This window comes from Marmota monax, unplaced genomic scaffold (assembly GCF_021218885.2).
Source record: "Marmota monax isolate L192 unplaced genomic scaffold, Marmota_monax_Labrador192_F-V1.1 WCK01_AAM20220418_F8-fsc00005, whole genome shotgun sequence".
Taxonomy (NCBI): Eukaryota; Metazoa; Chordata; class Mammalia; order Rodentia; family Sciuridae; genus Marmota; species Marmota monax.
In genome coordinates, this window is record NW_026692254.1 from 15,477,702 (window position 1) to 15,503,739 (window position 26,038).

At 40.5% G+C, this 26,038-nt stretch overlaps 1 protein-coding gene across 2 annotated transcripts in view; it reads left to right on the forward strand.

Annotated features, from left to right (window-relative positions):
- Adamts17 (ADAM metallopeptidase with thrombospondin type 1 motif 17) overlaps positions 1 to 26,038 on the forward strand; it is a 345,945-nt gene that overhangs the window by 231,005 nt on the left and 88,902 nt on the right. Inside the window, exons 15-16 of one of the 2 annotated variants that reach the window (XM_046436056.2) lie at positions 11,146 to 11,266; positions 15,836 to 15,904. In XM_046436056.2, coding sequence (XP_046292012.1) covers positions 11,146 to 11,266; positions 15,836 to 15,904 — 190 coding nt within the window. The remainder of the gene's footprint in view (positions 1 to 11,145; positions 11,267 to 15,835; positions 15,905 to 26,038) is intronic. The other variant, XM_046436066.2, reaches the window with a different exon arrangement.

Consider the following 26,038-nt stretch of genomic DNA (forward strand, 5'->3'; position numbering starts at 1 on the left):
TGGAAGATGAATGGAGAAGCTGTGTTCTGTTTAGCTGCAAAAGGTTTAGTGAAACTAAGCAACCACCATTGACAAGGTTAACTACCCAGGGAGGTGGATAGGCCTGGCTTTGGGGAGCACTCTACTCATTGGTATATAGACCCCAAACCTATCAAAATGGGTTGTTAGAACATTGAGAAATTTAGAGAGCAAAACCAAAATTTGAAGGGGGTTGGGAAAGAGGAGAGGAAGGAAGGAAACACTCCCTGACTACTCAGATCAATCTGAGCATATAAAGGAGCCAAGGAGCCCTGGTGTCTGAGTCACTGTGGCTGCTGTAACAAAGTCCCATAGACGGGCTGGCATATCAATAATAGAAGTTTATTACAGCTCTGGAGGTAGGGAAGTCCAAGTCAAGGCTTTGGCTGACTTGGTGTCTGAAGAGGGCTTGTGTCTATAGATGGTAACTCTTGATCCATCCTTAAAGGGGTAAGAAAGCTCTCTGGAACCTCTTTTATAAGGGCAATGATCCCATTATGAGGGCTCTGCCTTCATGACCCAATCACCACCCGAAAACCCCCACCTCCTGATACCATCACCTTGGGAGTGAGACTTTCAACATAGGCATTTGGAGGACACCAACATTCAGAGCATAGCATCCGGGAAGCCTCCTTCCTCAGCTGCAGTCGCTTGGTCTTGTCATGGCTACAGCCACATTCCCTCAACTGTGCCTCAGCAGGTGAGCCCACCATGAGCTGTTGGAGATGGTGGCTCAGAATCACCATGCCTTTGGTATAGGATGGAAGACGAGGGCTTCCAATTTTCACACTTCCTTTGGCCTCCATTCACCAACCCCTGTGAGTCTAATCAAGGAGTTCACTTGCCGAGGGCCATCAAGGAATTAGAAAATTCTATGCATCAATTCTATTAGAAAAAGAAAACTGTTTCCCAGAAACCACATGGCTCTTCCTACTTCAGTTTCTATGCCTTCCAATGCTGACACCTATTCTTAATGCTTAGTTTCAAGGATATCTTCATAGTATTTGAAAAAATGGGAATCCCTGGGGTCATGGTGGGGAGACACTGTTGTCCTCACTTAATTGTGGGTATACACAAGCTGGTGAATAAGCTTTGGGTCCACTGGCCCATGCAGGAAGGCAGCAGACCTGCTTTATTCTCTTTGCTTCCCCGTTGCCTAACACAGTGTGTAGACATCAGTGTTTTGTGAGTGAATGATAAACAAAAGGAAGAAATAGATAGAAAGACAACAGCTTGGCTGTTCCTGCAGCAAGCCCTTCAATGAGAGTGGGTTTTTTCCTGCACAGTCCAAGCCAGTTCTAAAATGAGGCGTTTCAGGGGAAAAACTAACCAATGTCCAGGCCCCTTTGGCACTACCTCACTTTGTTATCAGATCCAGATAAGTGTGGCCAATAAACACTTGGTGCTGAGAGTCTTGGCAAGGCAACCCACCAGGAAAGAAGACAGCAGTAAGTTCCTGGATGGGGTGCTCAGGGCTGCTTCCTTGCTGCAAAAAGTGTTCCAGAACCTTCCTTTTGGACAATGTGAACAGGATTCTTATGGTTATTACTGAAAAGAAGCAATGCTGACAGTTATTGGTAAGCGTGCTGGCAAGCCAAGTGCAGGGTTTGTTTTCTTCCTAAACTGCATGCTTGCCTGGGCCACCCTGCTTACTGTTGTGTTATAGACTAATGCCCTAATTCATTTGCTAACAACCTCCCCAATCACCAGCTCAGCAATCCCAGATCCCTTGACAACATCTTCTATAGTATTCATGCCAATGGGGAGACATTTCTCAGAAACCTGAAATTCTCTAGCCAATTATGGGAGACAATTTTAGGTCCTAGTGGTCTATGCCAATGGGCCTCTTCCATGACCTTATTTTTAATCCCAACCTTTTTATCTGGGGAATTGTCCCTGTAGCTTGACAGTGGAACTGTCAGTCCTCTAGTAAGTGGAACAAGGGCAAAATGTCACTCATGCCATTTGAGTAGCCTTAAATCTGTGGATGTCTGGTACCATGAAACCCAAGCCTATTCTGCTATTTTGTCGTGTCTTAGCCAATTTGGGCTGTGGTAGCAGAATACCACAGCCTGAATGGCTTTCAAAAATCAGGCATTACATCTTACTGTTCTGGAAGCTAGAAGTTCAAGATCTAGGTGTTCGCATGTTCGGTTCTGGTTGAGGCCTTTCTTCCGGGTTGTAGACTGCTCACTTGTTGTATCCTCATGTGGTGGCCTATTCTCTTAAAGGCACTAATCACATTCACAAGGGCTCCACCCTCATGAACTAATCACCCCCAAAGGCCCCATCTCTAGATACTGTCATGTTGGGACTTGACATATTCATTGGGGACAGGGGCACAAACAATCAGTACATTGCTGATGTGATAGGAATGACATTAGGGTACATGTCTTCCCTTTCCTGGATGCTACTCCATCCCCAGGGAACCCTCTTCTAGTAAATCTACAGTGCCTCAGCCACTGTCACCATCATTGCACTTGTTATCAGCTGCACTGAGCCTATGCTAACCAGTGAGTGGACACAGAAATGTAGACGATGGCATCTTTCCCAATGCTCCATGGTATGTTATGCTTCTCCGTAGCCTTACCATGCCAGCAAGGAGGCTGAACCTGTGCCCTTTCTTCTGGATGGATATGCCCTGTTGGCCAGCTGCCTCAAAGCCTCCCGTTTGTTCTAGCAAAAGGGCCACCTCCTCATAGGTGGCAGCAACACCTGCCTGCAAACACCTCACAAGATTAAAACTCTGAGAAACAGTTTGCTTTCTGAAAGAAGTTATACTCCATCTGCCATTTTTCTAACACTATTCTTTTTTAGACGGGTGAAGATTAACCTTAGTTTACTCTTCAGTCAAATCTCACAGAACTCCATATTATTAAAGGTACAGTGAATGAAGTTTATCCGAAAATTTTGAGCATACTTAAGATTGAAAATTAAATACAAATACAGTATTTATGCCTCATTCCAGTAACTGCCAAAATGGAATGATCTGCATTCCTGTGGTACTAAAGAATGAGTAATGCAAGGAAAATTGGTTAAAGAAAATAATAGTAATCATAACTTAAGGGGGAAGAAAACTAAGAAATCTAGTGAGCAGAGGAGCTGTATTTATTCACAGATGTATTATTTGATTGCAATGGAGAAAAGGTAGAAACCATTCACATTTTCTGTAAGAGAGAAGTTACAAAAATACTGCCATTGTTTGCTTACTCGATTTTCCCTATATTTCCTGAAACTATAAATTTTACTATTTTAGGGTAGCTGAGGAATCTTGGGAAATTTTAGGGAACACAGTAACTAGTTGGTCGGATGCAAAGCTTCAAAATGGCATTGTGAGTAGATTCCACTAAGCTCCAAATAGCACGCTGATTCAAACCATAATATGAAACATGGAAATACCATTTTATTCCATTTTTATGAGGACTAAGTTGTTTCACTTCAGTGAGTCACAAATTGCTTAACATGCTGAAATTCAACTTAACAGCACTCATAAAAATGGGAGGGAATTGGGGGAAGAAACAAACATATTTTCAACATGCCTTATAAATCAGGAGTCCTATCATTCATGATTCTAGTGTTGGACTCCAGAACCAAAAAACCCAAGGCAATAAGTCTCTGATATATAACTTGCTTCTGGAACTACTAATATGAACTGGGTAAGTCAAACAGACACATGACTTTGGAGGGTGGATAGATCCAGATAAGCCTGAGACCCAAATATGCTTGATTTTCTTGAACACTGTTTTAGCTGATGCACACTGTAGTCAGCCTACTCTGATGAGGGGCATACTTCCTTGGGACCATGAGTTGTAAATCATACCAATGAACCAAACCAAAATACTTGTAAGCTTCTTTGGTGGAGGAAGTATTTCTGATCAATATGTGTTCCCTTGTGAGCTGGCTTCCAAGTAAAGTTTTGAAAAAATATATATTTGAAAAAATATATATATATTGAAAAAAGAACAAAATGATTAGGTATATGAGGGAAGGAATCAACTGCTCTTAGGACTTTAGTGATTCTAGAATCTGGAGTACATGTCAATGGACCATTTTCATTCTCAAGAATTTATTGGACTCCATTTTGTTTTCAAAGGTCTACCCAGTAAGTAGAATAACTGGTGGAATATGGGTCTATCTGGTAGAATAGACGAGAATTGTAAGAGACTCCGGCCTCAGAGTACCCTATGTGAAGAAGGGGTAACAGACATGCAGGACAGTGGACTAGGCATGCATACTTAGGCTTGTATTTCAATAATGCCCTCCTACTTGCTGCTTTTGATACTTTATGACCCTGTGGCTGGTATCTCCACAGTGAATGGCCTATGGTTGCCAAAACTTTATGGATAACCATTTCCATCCAGAACCCCACATCAAGTAATATATACCAAATACAAACTGTATCAATGAAGAAAAAGAGGCCTGTGGACAAAAGAAATTCTCCACCTCTTTCTGGAGGTCAAAGTGGATAGAAGTGTCATTGTTGGAGCAGAGCAACGGAGGCCAGAATGGATGCAATGGAGAGTTGCAACCAAAAAGCAGAAGTTAAGAGCCTTGGACTTAGGAATGGTGGGCAGAAGTGATAGTTGGCTAAAAATAATGAGCTGAGCCAAGGGCTGCATACTATATGGCTGCCCATGCCCAGCCATGCAGGTAGATCATAGCAGCTGCTTGGTAAAATATTAAGAGGCTGCCTTCTGAAGTATGGGTTAAAGTGTTCAGAGAAACTCAAAGCAGGAGATGTGGCCTCTATTGCTCAAATAAGCCTCTTACCCTTCTTAGCTGAGGAGTACACTCCAGTTTCCCTCCCACCAGTCCTAAAAGGAAGCCTACCATGCAACCCTGCCCACCCTCAATTATAGATCTCTCTCCATCCATCCTTCTGTTCCTCTTTCCCCAAAATGAGTGTTCAACTAGCGATTATCAGCTATTTGAAGAAAATCAGCAGTATGGATGAGAAAGACCAAGAAAAATAAACAGAAAAACTGACCCTGGCAGAAACTTGAGATAATTATGGAATCAAACAAGCATGTGAGTGAAATAAAGTAATTTTGAGACATGGAAGAACTCTGAAATTTTATTTTCCATTCTGGAGAAATTATGTATAGTTTAGCAAAACAAGAATGAAGTCAAAAAAGAAGAAGATGAGCACGACAGGCCCTGGTGGAAATCACCCAGGAGCCCATAATCCTAACATGATGGCTGCACAGCAGGCCTGAAATCTGCATTCAGTTAAAATTCAAACAAGAAATCAGGGGTCTCCCTCCAACCAAAGAGGTGGGATGAGGCTGTGTTTGGAAGATAAATAGCTACTGAGTTGAAGAAAGCAAGTACTATTTCTTCCAACCAGGAAAGAAGAAAGGAAAACATCCAAAGATAATAAAAATCTATATAAGAAGGACCACCTGGATGAGGCAGCACCAAATGCATTCTCACCGTTCACCCAGTGCCACATCATGTCACAGTGGCAGTCTATCCACAGCTGGACTCAACTGCACCCCATTGTCCCAGATCTGTGCAAAAGCCCTGAAAGATGCACCACAGACAGAATTCAAAGCAAATGCCAAGAAGACTTCTGGCAGCAGCATAAAGATTATGGACATAAAAGAGAAATAATCCATAGAGACTAAAGCTTGAAATGCTGCATTTTCAAGGTGAAGATATGCATGAGGGCAGTTATAATGGTCAATTGAAAATGATCTCACGTCATGAAAGAGATACCTGCTTAATCATAAATCGACACTGCTAATAAAATGAAGTCTGTTTCAATTTTTAAAAAACCTGTACAAGAACGTCCTACTTCCAGTACAAGAGAAGTAAACTGCCTCTGGTTGGACGAGGAAATGACATCAGGCTGGGGATCAAGAAGACAGACGCAGAGACCTTTGTGGGGGGAAAAGAAAAAAGAAACCTCCTGTTTTGTCTGAGGCTCAGCTTGAAAAAAGTTCCTCATTTCTATGAATTTGCTGAACATAAAAATTCATGTTGCTAGCCACTGTGTGTGGGTGGGTAGGTGAGAGTAAGGGTGCAAAGAATTCTAAAACACCATCCTCCGTGCCCTGACAGCCTGAAGCCTGTGAGACCTTAACACTTGGGGCAAAGGAGTGAATTAGAGCCAGGGAAAGATTTGAGTTTTAATGTATCAGAAAGCTCATAGGGTGGAATTTTATTTTTTCATGCTTCATGTCTTTATTGAAGACATTGTACATGCTAGGCACTGTGACACGCACTGAGTGTTCTGTAGGACAGCATGGTAGCTGGGGAGACCTAGATGACACATCAAGACACAGATGGTAATTGGCAATCATCTACAACACTTTGCTGGAACAGACTTCTCTACAGTGACCTGGAACTCTCTCCCCATCCAACATACAGACTATGTGAAGTCACAGATGTGATTATTCCAGAGAGAATAAAATCATGTCATCGAGAGATTAGTTGGGGGCATGGCTGAGGAGGAGCACAAACAGGAGTGTGACCGGTCTCTTGGAGGAGAAGGCATTTGAGAAAAACCAGCTTAAAGGAATGTGAGGGTCAAAGAGCTGCAGGCATAAGGGAACAAGAGTGAGACCCTGTGATCAAGGGGTAAAGAGGCAGGGAGGCAGACTCTGAGAAAGCAGACCTGATACAGAGGAATCAGGACCCTGACAGAGCCTGGATTTTTGGAGCATAACAGAGGGATTGAAGCAGAGGAGTGAAGCAATCTTGGACATGGGGAATTGACTGTGGTGGGGGCAGAGTAGAACCAGGGAAGAGAGTAAACACCTTGCTGGAGGTGATGGGGACTTGCAGGAGTGGGGCTGGCTGATGCTTGGATTCAGTATACTTTTAGAGGAGGAGGAAAGCGAGATGAGATGGTGAGCGCTGGGGTGAGATCATGGAAGGTATTGAATTGCTAAGTGTGGGCATATCCAATAGACAGTGGTGCTCTATGGCCACACTCTTCTCATGTGATGATTAGTCTATCAGCAGCAGAAAAACAGTAGTTCACGTCCTGAATAAGAAGGGTCTGAACCAAGAAGTGGGCCTGAGCATGGAGAAGAAATGGACACTAGAGATTTTTAGGTGACAAAACCCCAGGCTCAGCAAGTAACGATTTATCAAGAAAGCCAAAAGTGGCTTGGAAGTTTCAGGCTCAGAGATAGTGTCTATCCGTTTCAAGATGGTGGTGGGGGTATCCAACTAGAATTAGGAAATAAGAAGTCAGACTGGAGCAGCTTCCAAAGTTGGCCCATTGAGTCCAGTATCTGGGCCAGAAATTCCAGGAGGTTGCTCAGCAGACAGTTATAAATGTGAGCCTGGGTCGTGGAGGGAGACTTGGGTTTAAGAGTAGTCTGCACATGAGAATGATTGCTAAGTCTGAGATAGGGAAATTAGAAAGAAAGCCAAAGAGGAGCAGGAGGGTAGGAGCATACTCAGGGAGCTGTCTGGGCTCAAACAATCAAGAAGTAAGAGGAGGGAGGAGGACTAGTTTAGGAATTGGAAGAAAATCAGACAAGAGCCACCTCAGATGGCCATCCCTCCTTGGTCTCTGGACATATTTAGGCAAAAGCTTTGATACATCTGCTACTTTCCATGTTGCTGTCGCCCTGTTTTACAATCTTTATCCCCCAGGTTAAGCACATAGTAGATGTGTAGTGACTTTTGGGATGAATTTATATATAGTCAGCCCTTCATATGGGTAGTTCTGTACCTGCAGATTCAACCAACCTTAGATGGAAAATATTCAGAAAAATAATATTATCTGTAATGAACATGTATAGATTTTTTTTGTCATTATCCCCTTAAAAGTAGAGTATAACAACTTTTTGTGTAGCATTTATATTAGGTATTAGTTGTATTCTAGATATGATTTAAAGCATAGGGGAGGATGTGTGTAGGTTCTATGCAAAAAAATTTGTATAAGAGACTTGAGCTTCTCCAGATTTGGATATGTTTGGAGGGAACTTGGAGCCAATCCTTGGTAAAGGTGGGGGGACAAGTGAGTATAACTGAGGGCGGTATGGGTTTTACACATTCAGCTGCTAGATATGATCATAGAAAGTTGTTTTTCACTGGTGATCTTCAGTAGGGGAACAATTCTGGGGGTGGGTCCAGGACTCACATCCCTGATGACTGATACTTCTCAATTCTGGGAAAAATGACCACACTGCCCATGACCCATACTGTGGCCTTCTCCAGCACACAGGGCTAAGAACTAGAGTTTTTCTAACTGTATTTTGCATGCTTTACTGGAACTGTCTTGATCAAAAAGACCTGTGCCTTCCTCACCAGCTCTATTCCATCCTCTCTCCTTTATTAATTATGCCATGGGACACTGTTGTCCCCTCAGACCCCTTGGTAACACACGCACCCTGATTTAGTCAGCAGAACAGGGCCCTGACTAGCAAATGCTGGCCAGGAACTTGAAAGCTCAGAAGTGGGTAATGGAAATTCCTCTCTTGCAAATGTAGAAAAGTAACTAAGGATCCCCAGGGTAACATGGGAAGATTTTAGAGAGTTTATCACTTGGAGTTTCCTTGGGTTTGATCACCTTTTTCTCTTGGATCACCAAAGCTCATAAATGCAATCATTAAAACCCCCTAATGACTTATTTTGTGTTTTATGTAGCTTCAATTAAAAAAAAAAATCTCGATGCCTGCCCAAAATAGTATACGTCCCTTTCACAGACTATAGCAAGTGGATAAAATGCCCCATGGGCAGAATAGAGTAGTTTGTTTGTTGCCCTTCAGACCTCAAATTTGCTACTGTTCGGACAGGGACATCCCCGTATACCCTTTCTTTAGGTGCAAAAGGTGCTCAGGGAACACCAAGAAGCGCATAGATCTGTACCAGCCTCCAAGTAACCTGCAGAATTAACTCAAGGGGCAACCTGGTACGCATTTTTGTTTGAACCTGATCTGAAAAGCCCTCTTCGCTGGTGCTGGGAGAAGCTGTCTGGACCTGTGGGATTATTTACTTTGACCATCTTGAAAGTGTTTAATCAAGAAGTCCTATATGATGCAGGACAAGAAGTCTGGTGTGAGGTCAGAGACTCGCTGTGACAGCAGGGATGTGGTTAGACATAACAGGAAGGCAGAATAGGAAAGATCTAGAGCTGTGAGCACCTGAGAGAGATGGGGAAGCTAAGAGGGAGCATGTCTAGGGGACACAAAGAGGCCAGGGTGACGGGCCAGTTCTTGTGCTGTTGGCCCTGTGGCTGTACCACAGGCAGACTGGAGACTGACAGTGGGGCTCTGAAGTACCACACAAAGCAGAACACACGTGGTCCCCGGGGCATTTGCTGAACGTTCTGCTCTGAGCAAAAAATTATTTTATCTTGGCTGATCTGTGTTCTTAACCTCTGTAGTTTTATACTGAACAACTTCTCAGCAACCAGCTGGCAGGCAAATAAGAATCCAGGCAGCCCCTGCAATGCACTCCAGGCCAGGAGTCCTATCACAGCCAGCTTCCTCCAGGTCACTGCCCCTGGGTGTTGCTGTTGATAGCCAGCTTGCATCTGTGTCTTCGTGTGTCCCCTAACTCTCCCCAGCTGCCATGAAATCTAGTCTTCTGCATTTGCTCCCTACCTGGCCTCAGGCCACTAACGCCTCCTTTATCTGTTTTTGTACCATGAATGATTTTGATCTGTTTTTTTTTTTTCAAAATTCAGTTTTTTTAATAGTCATTTTGGATTAAATTTGCTCAGCTATCAGCATATCTTAAATTCTCTACTAAAACACATCCAGTTATCCTATTATTTTTAGACATATAATAGTCACAATTCTTTCCCCAAGAAATTCACGTACCCAAGAACTATTAAATATGAAGACCATTTATCTGACCCTTTGAATAGCAAACCCTAGTAGGATTGTAGGGTGGTCCAAGACCAGCATTGTCAGTGGCACCTGAGAACTTGTACCAATTGCAAAGTCTCAGGCTCTCCCGGAAGCTCTAGGGATGGGATGTAGCAGTCTGAGTTTTAACTGCCCTTCGGATGATTTTGATGCACACTTAAGTCGGAGAACTGCTACCATGAAGAAGCAGAAGATTCTGGTTCCTCTGGAAGCAGTGGGTCAGGTTCCTTGGCCCCCAGGGAGATGCTGTACAGCCAGCTCTGCTCCAAGCCCTGTCCTGCATATGGGAGCGGTGTGTGAGGAGGGGAACAAATGCCTTGTTCCCTTTCAGGCATCTCTGGAAAGAGCTAAATCGCCTCCACCTGCATTATCTCCAACCCTGGTTTCCTTTATGGTCTAAAGCACCAAACCCTAAGCTGAGTGCAGATGTTTTTGTTCTGAAAGTATTCACTTTAACAGAAAAAAAAGTAAAGAGGAGTATTTAAGCAATTTAGTGAATAAACACCCATGTTAATCTAAATAAATGTAGGTCATTTTGCATAATGCAAAATTCCCATGTGTGCTTATGTGTTTAAAGAAAATATAACATTGAAAGCCATTTTCTACTTGTGATGAAACTTGGGCTGTGCTTCCCAGACCCACCAAAGGTAGAGGTCACCCTGCCTCTGTTCTCAGAAATAATTTGAGAAGGGTTGGGACATGGGGGCATTTTGCAAACTAGATCTCCCTAACTGCTACTGATAAAGGGCGACCCATACCCCGCCCTACCTGAGTGAGCTCTGGGCCTCCCTAACTCTGCAGCAACATCTGCATGATTCCTGCAGTGTGTTGGCTACTCCAGTCAAGATACAGGTGACCCCTGCCACGGCAAAGGAACATACCTTGTAAAATTGTGGCCACACCTAGTGATATGTGGGCTCCAGCCCTACATATCTCCCAGAGTCTCTGCCTCATGCAGCACAGTCTTGGGACTGGTGCTTTAGGACTTAATGTGACTCCATGGGCATTTTGCCTTCCCATCCCATCTCCTCCATAACACATACCAAAAAATGTATTTGATAACTATAACTAGCACTTGGGTATAGAGATAAATATAATCCAGGCTGGATTCTATTCATTATTTTCTCTTCTGAATTTAAAAGGAGTTAAAATATTTTTTGAGGTCTCTGAAAGTATTGGGGACCTCAGGCAGTATGCTTGCTGGGCCTCATTTAGAACTCAGCCTCACAGAGCATCTACTTTAAAACCCCTCTGAATCTTAACTGCAAAATAACCTGGCCCTCTGGTTCTCTAGAAAATCGGTTGTGATGGCATCATCGGGTCTGCAGCCAAAGAGGACAGGTGTGGTGTCTGCAATGGGGATGGCAAGACCTGTCGCGTGGTAAAGGGTGACTTCAGCCACTCTCGGGGGACAGGTAAGTGCCAGGCTGAGGGCTGCCATGGGTACAGGACAACCAACACATGATGTGTATTTTGTCTTATTTGCTCAAAACTAAAGGTTTCAAAATGACCCACATTTCATATCTATTTGTAATGATAACTTACAGAGGAATGGACACTTCTGTTTGGTTTCTGAAAGGCAATATTTTTGCAAAAATTCTGTCTTTTTAAGCTTCTAAGAGTGAGTCATTTGCCCATGGAAGGGCACAGCTTCTAGCACTCAGTGGTACAGCCCCAAGGTCCATGAATCAATCTTCAGATGTACACACAGTGAAGGGGCAAAGACACTTTGTCACAATATTCTTGTTTTTTTTTTACACAACACCTTGATCTTATTTGTTTATTTTTATTTGGTGCAGGGGATCGAACCCAGTGCCTCAAGCATGCTAGGCAAGAGCTCTACCACTGAGCCACAACACTGGCCCCATATCATTTTTACCTATTGATGGAAGAACTTTTCTCTGTTCCTGAATTTTCTGTTTGTAAAAATATGATAGCATTTAAATGAATGTTTAAAATGTACATGAGCCATATGATACAGAGAGTCTCAGATGTCTCTGCCAACTATGACCCCAAAGCAACCAAACCTCTTGGTTCCTAATCCTAGATGTTCCCCTAGCAGCATCCACAGGGAAACACAGCAGCACTCAGTTGATGAGACATTTTTAGGGTATCAGGGATTGAACTCAGGGGCACTTGACCACTGAACCACATCCCAGCCCTATTTTGTATTTTATTTAGAAACAGGGTCTCACTGAGTTGTTAAGTGCCTTGCTTTTGCTGAGGCTGGCTTTGAACTTGCGATCCTTCTGCCTCAGCCTCCTGAGCTGCTGGGATTATAGGCGTGCATTACCATGCCTGGCTGATGAGATTTCTTAATCTTTTTATGTACACTATCATTTTTGCAAATACAGGCTGCTTTTTCCAGAATCGGGAGGTGGTTTTTCTGATCTGCCCTAGAGGACACTTGTTTATGATGTCCAGGGAGCATCTGAGGAAGAGAGCACAGGGCAGGCAAACCATCTAGAAGACAACTTCTCAAAGCCTTAGTTGAATGTCCACTCACTAACATCACCAAGAGAACTTTAGAACTGAGTTAAAACACTTGTATTTTAATTTCTACAGCTGTCTTTGCCTAGAAGCCTTTTGGTTCAGTTCTACTCAACAAGAGAACAAAACCACAGTTTTACCTCCGTGTCCCACAGAACAGCCCATGGGACAAGGCGGAAAAGAGAGACCTTATGTATGTATCCCTTATGTGGATAGAAAACCAGGTCTACAGAAATGCTCTTTCTAGATACTCATGGAAACGACAACCCATTGTATGAACATTTTGCAGGATCTTGTGAAAGCAGGATACAGAGGTAAAAGCAAATGGAAACAAATTTAAAAATGAAATTTCAGACCCAAAAGACTGATTTCAGGATTTTTAAGGACAGGCACCGAGTCATCAAAGCTTTTGTGAGAATCTATGCCTGTCCCATGTTTCCTAGAGGAAAAGGAAGAAGGTGATGCTGGAACAAATTGATTTGGGGGAAGTGACCTTTGGAGCTGTGCCATTCAGTGCAGGAGGCACTGGTCACTTGGGTCTATTAAAATTTAAATTATAATAAAATTAAACTAACTTAAAAATTCTCTTCCAGTCCCACTGGCCACATTTTAAGTGCTTCATTCCTCATGTTCTAGTGTCTCTTATGCAGATAGTGAACATTTCCATAATTGCAGTAGATTCTCTTGAACAGCTCAGCTCTAGAAATTTGATGATTTCTGCTATTTATTTGGATATATTTGACGTCATTTTCTCTCTTCATAACTTGGTTACCAGCTTCCCCCGTGGCTTTTGACATTTCCTATTACAACTGTAATAGAGGAACCAAACCTCTGCAGTTGGTGAGGGATTACTAGTTTACTTTGGGTTTATTTATTTTTTAACAGAACAGAAGCACTAGAACCCTTTATTTGAATTAAACATTGTGCTGAGCTCTAAAAAAACAGAACTGACTGAAATCATGCCATTCCATGACAGGCAGATCCAGCATAAGCCATGCCCACCCCTCCCTCCCCCCAGGCAATTCAATAGAACACTAAGGAAGATTCCACAGCATATCTATGCAACATAGCAGTTCACTTATCAGACAACCCAGATTAGGAGTGTCTCAGTCAGTTTTTCCGTTACTGTGACCAAAAGACCTGCAAGAGCAAGTTAGAAGAGGAAAAGTTTATTTGGACTCATGGTTCTAGAGGTTCAGTCTATGGCCAGCCAACTCCATAGCTCTGCCCAAGATGAAGTAGAATATCATGGTAGAAGGGCACAGCAAAGGGAAGCTACTCGGGTCATAATAGCCACAAAGCAGAGAGAGGCCTCTGCTCACTTGGGCCAAAATATAAATCACAAAGGCATTCCCCTAGTGACCTACTTCCTCCAGCCATACCCTACCTGCCTGCAGTTACCACCCCAGTGGATTAATCCCACTGATTAGTTTACAACTCTCATAACCTAACCATTTCATCTCTGAATATTCTTGCATTGTCTCACACATGGGCTTTTGAGGGACACCTCATGTCTAAATCATAACAAGGGGCAAAAGTGTTCTCTCTATTCCTAAATTCTAATCTGTTTTCTGTCCTTTGGTTTTGACCTGGTCAGATCATTCATCCACAAAAATGTCCTCTTCGTTTGCTCTCCTCTTTCTCTGTCCACCCTATGCTGGACCCCATCCCTGTGTGGAATGTGCAGCCTCCCACCTGATGAGGTCAGGTCTCTGTAACCATGGCAACAGGTCTCCCATGGAAGGACAGATCGCCTGGGAAGCTCCCCTGGGGTCATTGTCCCCACCTTTGTAGCTTATTGTGCTGCTTTCTAGCTGCTGAGGCAAAAAGTCTTAGCAACTCTTCTGAGAAAGGTAAGCACAGGTTAGCTCACCCACCTGTACATGTTCTGACAGTTTGAGTGGTTGCTAAATGTTGTACATTCATTAAAAGCCCCCCAAACTGGTTTTTCTAAATTCTCACCATTAGAGTCTGGGAGCCTAAGCTCACATCAGTATTGATTCTGTTTATTGAAAGATCTGTGTGCAATACCCTTTTGCACATGAATGAATCACTGTCTAATGTAGTTTTAACTAAAAACAAACCCAATATCAGGGTCTGAAGCTCCTAATGCACATATACAGAGATACTGTCAAAGGGTCACCCACAAGTCTGTTCTCCTAGCTAACATCTTAAGCACTAGGTACACAGAAATGAAAGTTAACTATCACCATGTCGGTCACAAACAAGGTAAAGAACAGCTTGAGTCTGTGTAAGCATGAGGTAGGGACAACTCATCAGGGGTGCTGTGGGGCCCCCAAATTCTGGCAGGGCACCTCTCCCAGGCCTGCAGACAGATGAGAGTGACCTCAAGCCCTAAAGGACAGGTAGAGAGCGGGAAAAAGACATTTCAGGTTGAAGTAAAATTACATATTCTTAGGAGACGGAACACAGAGACCCTATAAAGTCCCCAGGTCGTTTAACATCTTAGTGACTCCAGCTGAGTGGATGCATTAATCGTGTCAGTGTAGATAGGAAGGTAACTTTCATCTCTGCCCAGCTCCAAGGAATGAGGAAAGGAGGAACATCTTATCATTTTTCAGGGTGAATATCAAAGAGAAATACCATACCAGAGAGATAAAACAAGAATCAAAGGCAGGATTTTTGCCCAGTTATATGAAGTCCTGACCCCTGCCTGAACTCCCCTGTGTCCTCTTACCCAAGTTCTCAAGCTGAGAATCGAGGGAGGACTCACCCAGGGAGAGTGTCACAGCCCCATATAAGCAGAAAGCCCTGGGTTTCCAGCTTTGTGTCATCCAGGCTCTCAGTGCCGTGTCTGAGAAGCAGTGTTGGGATTTCCAGGTGATTGCTGCTCTCCAGCCCATTTCTCCCAACCCTGAGCAGAAGAGGTCCTTGGCTAATCATCTGCAGAAAGAATCAACTCAAATTGGCTTTCTGATAGATGGGCTTCAAAATGCTCAGGCCTTTAGTGGTGCTGAAATAGCTGGGCTATTTAAACTTAGTAAGTTGAAGGAGTGAGATGTTTTCCCTTTGTTCCTTGTCATTTTGACGTGATTGTCTTTATTCTGTTGTGCTCCTTGGCATTAAAAAGGTTACTGGTGCTGGTGTGGACAGCCAGGATGTACCTGGACCCTGGCCCCACTGAGAACCAACCAGGATGCCCTGTGGACTCTGAACCTCTTTGTGCTCTGTTAGGAAAAAGATGATCTCAAATAGTAGATTCCTAAAAGAGAGGGTGGTGTGATCCATCCCTTTTGGGTGTGGCTAGATCATATGTTGCCTGTTTATTCAGTAACTAGCTTTAGAGCCCTGCCATGTGCTAGCTTCTGTGCTCCATCCACAGGTGTGGGGTGTGAAAGTTCCTAGGGGAAATCTCATGGTTAAAAATATGACAAGGACACATAAAGAGGTCTCTTTCCACTGTGGTTGAGAATGACAAGATCAGTTTCAAAAATGTACACATAAGCCAATTGCAACCTATTTCTTCTTCTCAGTCAAGAACCATCTTTGTAAGAAGATGTCCACGTGTGTGATGGCAAAGGCGGTTCCCAAGTGTTTCTCATGTAAGATGCTTGGTTGTTACGTGTGGTCCTGTTGGTAAAATGCTTGGTGTGGGTCTCTCACTTCACTTACATACCTGAATGTTTTCTGGATGCAACCAATGGCAATGAGTCATGCATGAAGCCATGGATAAACACAAAGGCCATTAACTGCTTACATATAACTGATGTTCAAGACCGATTGCCAAAAAGAAAAACTATAAAGTAAAATCAATTTAAAGATTAATAAAAAAAAATAGAGTCACAGAATCAAGATGCTGGACAGAAATAGGCCCTAGTATGCCAAGAATAGGTTTTTGTTCTCCTCGACCACACCTCGCACTTTGGCAGAAGATGCTAAAATAGCCTAGAGAATTTAGCCTCAGTTGGCACCTTTCTGCCCGGGGAAGTTTCCATTATCACAGTATTTTCCTGTTGGCAGAGGGACCCTGGGTAATACCTTCCTGACTTTCATGCTAGAAGTGGAGGCAGTGGCCTTGATTTGACCTATCTACATTGACCTCGAATTCTGAGTGGCGAACTAAATAAAACACAATCTAGCCTCCCGTGATTCTTGAATAAAGGCATCTTTTTAATTAGATCCAACATGTACCTTTAGTGATAGGAATACAGATAGTCCCCAACTTATGGTGGTTCAGCCCCTGATTTTTCAGCTTCATAGTGATGGGAAAGCAGCATGAATTCAGTAGAAACCATACTTTTTTGAATTTTGATCTTTTCCTAGGCTGGCAGTGTGTGGTCTGATTCCCTTCAATGAAGCTGGGCAGTGGCAGTGGGCCACAGCTTCCAATCAGCCACGAGGTCCTACCCAGAAATGACCAGCACCATATAGTGTGCTGTGGGCTGAGCTGCAGGGTTCTGTAGGCTAGGTGTATTTGATGCATTTTTGACTTAATATATTTTCAATTTATTTTATGATGAGTTAATCAGGACATGACCCCCTCCTAAGTCCAGGTGCACTTATATTTTCATTAACAACTTTTGTAAAAAGAGGAAAATATAAACTTAAACAAAAGCCTTTCTGAATATCTTCTGACCTATTTACAGAAAGAGAAAAACTTTTTTTCCCATATATTTGATAGAAGCAGGGGAAAGAATCCCAATACACATAGCCAGGGTTTCCCCTCTACTCAGTCATAATACCTTATCAGCTCAACGATTTTCTTCCAAATATGGTTAACACTGTTGGAAAAAAAGCAAGGAAAAATATGATCCCAAATCATCTGAAAGCATATCTACTTGGAAAATTCAGGTAAAAATGATTTTATGGGGAGATATGCTCCTCGCTTGGTAATATTAATTGTTCAGTAGATTTGAGACAAGTTAAAGGTCAACACAACTTAACAGGCCCTAACCACAGAAGTGGCATATTCTGCTATATTCTCCTAGGAGAATGGCAAAGGCACAGAGTTTTACCCATGGCTTCTTCATGAAACCAAATAATGGCCTTTACCTGGAGTTCTCCTGCTTGGTGGCTGAGACCAGAATGGAAAATGACTCCAAGATGAAGTCTTGCTCCATCGCCTAAGATGTAAATCTGCCTTCTAAATTCTTGGAATAAATCCTCCCTTTCAGTTTTGCTTCATGCATGGTCAGTGTGGTGGTATCTGGCATCTACATCATGGGACTTCAAACCTGAGGATTTGGTGATGGGACTCTCTTTTTTCCTGTTTCTCTTTATACCTGTTTACCAAACCCCATGTGGATTTTGAAATCTGAGAGAGTAAGGGCTAGAGGTCCATGAGGTAGAGGCAGCTTTTTGCTTAAGGACAGAAAATCTGCCTTATTTCAGGGACTTTCTCTTTAATGGGTTCCCACTATGTTGAGAACTCATCATAGAAAGCAAGGTTAGCAGAGCCCATGTTCAGCCATGACTGCCCGACCCTGAGAGGTCACCCAAGGATGAGCCTCACTTGGGTTGTGAGTCTGCCCTGAAATTTCTACTGTGCATCAGCATCTCCATCCGAGGCACTTGTGAAGACAGAAATCAGATGCCATTTCAATGTTACAACTCGTGCCAAAGGTAAATATGACCAGGTGCAAATGTACCTTGCTCTGGAATGTGGGAAATTAATTAATCAGTATCTCAGTAGACCTTCACCTATTGGATAGCAGATATTAAGAAGATTGATCATTTCAAGTGCAGTTGCACACTGATGATGCTAACACCAAGCCTTGTTAGTCATAAAATAGGAAGGAGATTCCGCACAACATCAGCTTCCTTCAGAGAATAATTCAGCTCCACAGATAGTGTCACAAGTCTGTTTTGTGGTTTTGTTGGAAAATTCTCTGAAAAAGGTTTTAACCATTTTGATCCTCTGTTCTTGACACTTATATGCCTGGAATCTAGTAATTCTTCCAGTTCCACAAAGCAACTGATTTCTCTAAGAGATGTTTGTGGTATAAAATACAGTGGTATCATCTAAAAAGCTGCCTTTAGGGTTTTGGGTTTTGTTTTTGTTGGGGGATGGGGTTTGTGGCCAATTTTTTCAAGGAAATCATTCCTAGAGCAAAATCAACTTTTAATCAAAAAACCCTTGTCTTTACCCTATTATAGTGACTCAGTGGCACAGGGAGTGCAGGCCACTTGGTCAGATCAGTGTTGTCATTCCCAATGCCGATGCATTGGGAGGGGTCATGCTTGAGGGACAACATTGTTGGGTAAAGTCCTCCTGCTTGGGGATCAGGATAGATCAGGGAACAAAAATTGAGCAAGTGCTGCCCTCCAACAGGACTGTGTTTACATTTGTGAAGTCTCTCTAGTATCAAGTAGAACATTTATTTGTGGACATCTGGGGATGGAACTATAGCAACACCAAGGCATTTGCTGTCAAGACTGAAGCATACCAGCAGACTTTCCGTTCCAGATGTCTGATCAAACACAAGTGTATTTCCCTTTCCAAGATCACCTGAAAATGAATGCAAAAGAAATATTTAAAAATTCTAAGGAGAACAAAGACATCTCAGATGGAAGCTCAAGTCGGAGGAATCAGAATCAGTGTGCTTTTTTTGTTGGAATAGACAAGCAAACCAACAGCACTGTCCAGAAGCCTTGCAGATCTCAGTGCTTAACTTGGCAGTTTGTTTCTTGCTCATCTGTCTGCCCACTGTGAGTTGGCACGAGGCTCCACATATTGTGGTCACTCATAGACCTTGGCTGGCAGAGACCGGATCTATTCACCTGATGGCCATGATCATCATGGCAGAAGACACGAAATGTGGAAAACCAGGCCCAGAAGCCATTAAAGCTCTTATATGGAAGTGACATGCCAATTTCACTCACATATGACTGTTCAAAGTCACAGGGCCACAGGGGTCTAAGGGGATGGGAAATGTATTCCTACCATGTTTCCAGAGAGAAGCCTATAAGTATTTAGTGACTAGCATTGTGACACAGTACCTGAAGCAGACTTCTTTGCCTTACGATATTTTGGTCACCAACATGTAATGTAGCTTCCCGTCCTCCAGCTGAAAGCCAATCCTGACATTCGGCAAACTTCACCCATCTACATGGACAACCTATTGCTGGGATTTTTCTGGAAAGAGAGTCTGCAACACAGATGGGAAATACCAAGATAAACAAAAAATGACCCCTGACGAAAGACAGGATATGTTAAATAATAGAGGTTCAAAAATCTCTCATAACTTTGTAAAATTAATCATTTTATTGGAAAGATTTAAGATGCTAGTGTAACCGTAAAATAAGAACCAGATGCCATGAGAAGAAGCAATCTGAACAAAAAGGAGATTTCAAAAATTCTAAATGTGACCATCAGATTAAAACGATGCAATAAAAGGTACCATAAACAACAAACAATAAATGATAGACTGGGAAGAAATGTTTGCAATATGTCTAATAAAAAGTTGAGTCCAAAATATATCAACTACATATTGAAATAAAATTTTAAACTTCCTGCTTGTCAATTAAGTAACAAAACTATGGTAAAAGTGGGCAAAGGTAATGAACAAGGCCATTAGAGAAAAAGCAAATGGTCAAGAAGTATATCAGGTGCTGAGCCTTATTGGTGACTGGGAAAATGCAAAGTAAATAGGTGTCACAGAATTTGCCTATTGGATAGCAGATATTAAGAGGATCGATGATTTCAAGTATTTAAAAGTCATGAATAAACATGTACTTTCATATAATATTGGTTGGCTTATATATTCACAAAGCCATTGAAGGTCAATACATTTAATATTTAAACTTCATGTATGTTAAAATCAGTGATTCTCACAGTGGCTAACCTGGAAAAACATATATAAAGTATATCTAACCCGCACTCATATACACACCTATACACACATATGTACACACATATACATACATACATACATATATGTGCATATATGTGTATAATGTGTGCATGTACAAGAAGACATGTTCAAAGTTGTTTATTGCAATATTCTCTTTAAATTTGGGGCATTTTAAGAAAGTATAAATCATATACCATAAAATTGACCCCTTTGAAGTGTACAGTTCAGTGTGTTTTAGTACAAAATCTGCAACCATCATCATAAGCATGCTCATTAGAGGCCATTCCTTATTTCCCTCTTACTTTAGTACTAAGCAACTAATTTCTGTGTCAATATTTTTCCTATTCTGGACATTTCATATAAATAGAACCATAAAGATATGTGGTGAACCTCTAGGATTAGCTTCTTTAATTCTGCATAATATTTTCAAGATTCATCCATGTTGTAGCATATATCAGCATTTCATTCTTTATATTACCAAATACTATTCCATTATTTGGATAACCACATTTTATGATACATTTATCAGTTGCTGGACATTTGAGTTTCCACATTTGGGGCTTTTATGAATAATGCTGTTTAAACTTTTGTGTATAAGATGTTATGTGAGCATATGTTTTCATTTCCCTTGTGTATATAGGCCTAGGAGTGGAATCAGAGGGTCGTATAGTAATTCTGTGGGTTTTTTTGTTTGTTTGTTTGTTTGAGAAAATGCCAAATTCTTCCAAAGTGCTGCACCACTTTACATTCCTAGTAGCAATGAATGAGGATTCCAGTTTTTCCACCTTCTTTCCAGCACATCTTCTTTTTTTCCCCCTGAAGTCATAGTAGTGGGTATGAAATGATATTTCATTGTTGTTTTGATTTATTTCCCTCATAACTAATGATGCTGAATATATTTTCACATGCTTATTGGCCATGTATGTTTTTCTTTGGGGAAATATCTATTAAAGTCCTTGGCCTATTTTAAAATTGATTTATTTATCATTCTCTTATTGAGTTGTAAGCTGTATTTATATATTCTGGACACAGATCTTTTATGAGATAAGCAATTTTTAAATATTTTCTCCCAGTATATCAGTTAGCATCATCCTTTCTTGATGGTGACTTTTGAAGCACAAAGTTTTAAATTTTTGATATAATTCAAGATCTACTTTTCTTTTGTTGCTTGTGCTTTTGCTAATATCTAAGAAATCATTGTCTAATTCAAGGTTACAAAGATTTATTCCTATGTTTTCTTCTCTAAGAGTTTTATAATTTTAGCTTCTTTCATTTAGATCAGTGATGCATTTTGAGTCAATTTGTAGGTGGTAGTTATGGTCTGAGATGGAAGTCAGTCTAATTTTTTCTTACATATATGAATATCTCCTTCTGCCAACAATGTTGAAAAAGCTATTCTTTTCCCCATTCTTAGAAACTCTGCTTCAAAAAATCAACAAATGATGCGAGGGCTCTAGATTATATTCCACTGATAGAAATATCTCTTCTTATGCCAGTACCACACTATCTTGATTACTGTCAAAAGTGTACTAGAAAGTTTTGAAATCAGGAAGTGTGCATGCTTCCACTTCTTCTAAAACATTGTTTTAACTCTTTTGGGACTCTTGCATTTCCATATGAATTTTGGCGATCAGCTTGTCATTTTGGGCAAACAAGCAAACATACCAGTCAGGATTTTGATAGAGATTATATTAAATCGGTAGATGAGTTTGATAAGTATTCCTATTATTAAATCTTTCAATTCATGAACATAGGATGCTCTTGCATTTATTTAGGTTTTTCCATAATAACTCTCATAACCATACTCTTTGTGGTGTAGTCTTCAATGTACAAACCTTTCAGATATTTCCTTCAATTTATTCCTTAATATTTGATTTTTATGCTACTTAAATCAAGCTATTTTCTTATTTTCATTTTCCAATTGCTCATTGCTGATATATTTAAATGCAGTTGATTTTATATATTGGTCCATATCTTGCGATCTTTTATACCAGTTCTAATAGTGAATTTTAGTGTATTCCTTAGGACTTTGTGCATATAGTATGAATATAATATGTTGGCATCTAAACTGGATAGAGTGGTGCATGCCTGTAATCCCAACAAGGAGACTGAAGCAGGAGGACTGCAAGTTCAAGTTCAGCCTCAGCCACTTCTCAAGAACCTTTATCAATAAAAAACAAATAATCAAACAAAAAACCAGATGGCAACATAGCTCCATGGTAGAGCATGACCTGGGTTTAATCTCAGTACCGCTAAAAATAATAACAACAATAATAACGTTAGCATCTGAAAATAGAGATAATTTTACTTCTCTTCTTCCCACCTGTATGCCCTTTATTTATTTTTCTTTCTTAGTTGCTCTAGATATAATTTCCAATACAATGTTGAGTAGATGTGAAAGCATCCTTTTCTTGCTCCTGATCTTAGGGGAAGAGCATTCATAATTTCAGCATGAAGTGTGATATTAGCTCTGGGTTTTTCATAGATGCCCTTTATCAGGTTAAGGATGTTTCCTCCTATTTCTAGCTTTTTGTTTTGTTTCTTTGAAACAGGGTCTTGCTATGTTGCCTAGGCTGAGGTTCCCTTGTATTGCAGGTTGCACCACTGTGCTGGCTTATTCCTCACTTGTGAATTTTTTTAAATCATAAAAGGGTGCCAAATTTTGTCATATACTTTCTTTGCATCTATTAAGATAAATCATATGGTTCATGTCCCATATATATGGTGGAGGATACTGACTGCTGTATGTTAAAACAACCTTGCATTCTTGGGATAAATCATATTTGGTCAGAATTCAGTTTGTGAAGTAATCCTATTATTAAATATTTTAATTCATGAATATAGGATGCCCTTGCGTTTACTTAGATTTCCCTTAATAGCTCTCAACAATGTGTAGTGTTGTCTTCAATGCACAAACCTTTCAGATATTTCATAATACTTTTTATATGTTGCTCAATTAAGCTAGCATATAGTTGATGGTTTTATATACATATTTATACATGATACAGCATTATTCCTAACAGCAAAAATTTGATAACCAGAATATATATCAAGTGATTAGTTACATAAACTGCCTACCAATTTAAACCAGAAGAAAAAATGAAGTAGAATTATATGTTCTCTAAGATTTATCACATTTTAGAAATAGAAATGCCACATAATACAATATTAAGTTAGAATATTACTCCTAACATTTATGTAAATTATAGAAATATAAATATTACACAAAATATTTGTATTTGTGTAGGTAAATGTGTAAATAGTAAGTGCAGATGAATATGCATCAAACTAATGGTGTTTCCAGCAGGAAGAAGAGTGGGATTAAGCAGACTTGAGACTTGCTATACTCTTTAAATCCTTATAATGAGAAATAAGCTCATGTATATTTTGTGTAAATTTAAAATGAGTTGTTTAAAAATGAAATGAACTCACTAATATATACAAAACTATGTTCAAATAAACTTTACTATAAAGCAGGAAAAAGTCCTATTATCCCCCAACACTGTCCTGTCCCTCCTGATCACACAAAACTATTTACTGCAAGTAGAGGTACAGTCAGAACTTTTCTCACTTAAAATTTGGTAGTAAACAGTTGGGGATGTAGCTCAGTTGGTAGAGTGCTTGCCTCACATGCATAAAGCCTTGAGTTCAATCCCCAGCACCACAAAAAAGAAAAAAAAAGAATTAGTAATAAAATTTTAAAGAGAACCAGCACAGGATCTATATAATACACTGTAATCAGTGGAAGATAAAAAGTACAAGGAAAAATGACATTTAAAATAGACCAGCAAAAGGTGACCAAGAAAAAGATGAAAACTGTAACCAAATGTATGACATAATTTTAAAAACTGATTAAACCATAACCTCAATAAAATAAGAACTTGTAAGTAAAATACAAGACCTCAAGGAAGACAAAGGGATACCATCCAGCAGCAGTGGGAGATGAAATATGACCTGACAGAGTTGAGGAAAGAAGTGGAAGAAGCTCATGAATCTATCACAGAAACCAAGTCCATGTGAATGCAGAGAAAATCGACCCCGCAGAACACCATGAAGAGCACAGAGGATCTGACTGGGAAGAGCAAGCACAGCAAAATGGAAAAGAACGGAGAGTCCAGAGTATAAGGGATATAATGAACACTGTGGAAGAAACAGGGAAGAAAACATGTATAAATTTGATGCCCACCCCCGAAAAAGAAGAACTCAGAAAACAAATTAAGTATGCACTTGGTCCTTCCTATCCACCATTTCTGTATCTGCACATTCAACCAGGTATGGATTGAAAATATTTTTTAAAAATTAAATCTCTATTAAACATGAGCAGACATTTTTGTCAATATCCCTTAAACAATATAACAACTATCCATAGAGGATTTATATCATATTTAAATATTATAACTCATACAGAGATTATTTAAAGTATGTGGGAGGATAATGATAGGTTATATGCAAACATTATGCCATTTTCTGTGACAGGTGGAGCATTCACAGGTTTTGGTATCCCTAAGGGGATCCTGTAACCAATTTCTCACAGACACTGAAAGGTGACTATTCTAATAATACAGCCTTGTATCCCAGGAAAAGTTGATATCAAACTGTGAATAGCCTAAAGCTTATTAGACCCTTGCAAGTAAGAATCCCTGGAGCATCCCATCTAAATTTTAAGTAACTAATAATGCAGAAGTATCCGATTGTCCTTAGACTTCATCACATCACATTCAGGGAAGCAATTTCTGCAAAAGCCTCAGAGAAAGTATGACCCCAAAATTTATACCAGCCAAACTGACACTCTAGTAGAAGGTCAATGAACCATAATCTTTTAATACATTACATTTAAGAAAATATAATTTCCACAAGCCTATCTCAAAGGGAACAAACTTGGACAAGCAAGAATTTGTCAGAGAAATTGGCAAAAGGACACATAATGAACATAAATTCATCCTTAGAACTAAGACTAGAGCAACTATGGAAGTTGCCTTAGAAAGCCAAAGATAGATGTCATCCACTAATACAACATAGAAATGATGTAATGAAATTTGAAATGGGGTGAAAGTGGAGTGCAGTGTATTATGCTGATTTTCTCATTTTTTAATATTCAAGGACTAACAAATTTCATTTACAGCTCATAAGTCACAAAATAGAAATATAAATATGAAGGTTTACAGAGAAACATTGAAATAAAAAATAAAACGTATCAGTGGGGGAGAGGATGGAGGAGTGAACTAAATAGTATATTCATCTGCTGTTTGATCCTCTGGTGAACAAAAGAGAAAGTAGGAGAATACAAATATGTAAAATTATGAAAAATAGGGACATAAATAATAGGAAATTAGTGTATCATAAGAGATTACTTTGTTCAATTCTGCAAATAAGTTTAAAACTGGGGGCTGGGGATGTGGCTCAAGCGGTAGCGCGCTCGCCTGGCATGCGCAGGGCACTGGGTTCCATCCTCAGCACCACATAAAAAAATAAAAGATGTTGTGTCCACCGAAAACTAAAAAAATAAATAGATATTTAAAATTCTCTCTCTCAAAAAAGTTTAAAACTGATTTGAAATAAGCAATTGAAAAATCTTAATAACCAACTGTGATTTATGTGTACATAAAATTGAAAATCAAATGCAGATAAACTATCTCAGAAGAAGTACAGAAAACACTTTTTGTTAAATCAAGAATAAGCAAGGCACAGTGGTGCACGCCTGTATTCTTAGCAACTCAGGAAACCAAGGCAGGAGGATCACAAGTTAAGACTGGCCTGGGCAACTTGGCGAGGCCCAAAGCAACTTAGTGAGATCCTGTCTCAAAATAAAAACTAAAAATGGCTGGGAATGTGGCTCGGTGGAGAAGTGTTCTTGTGTTCAAGCACAAGTACCAAAATGATAAT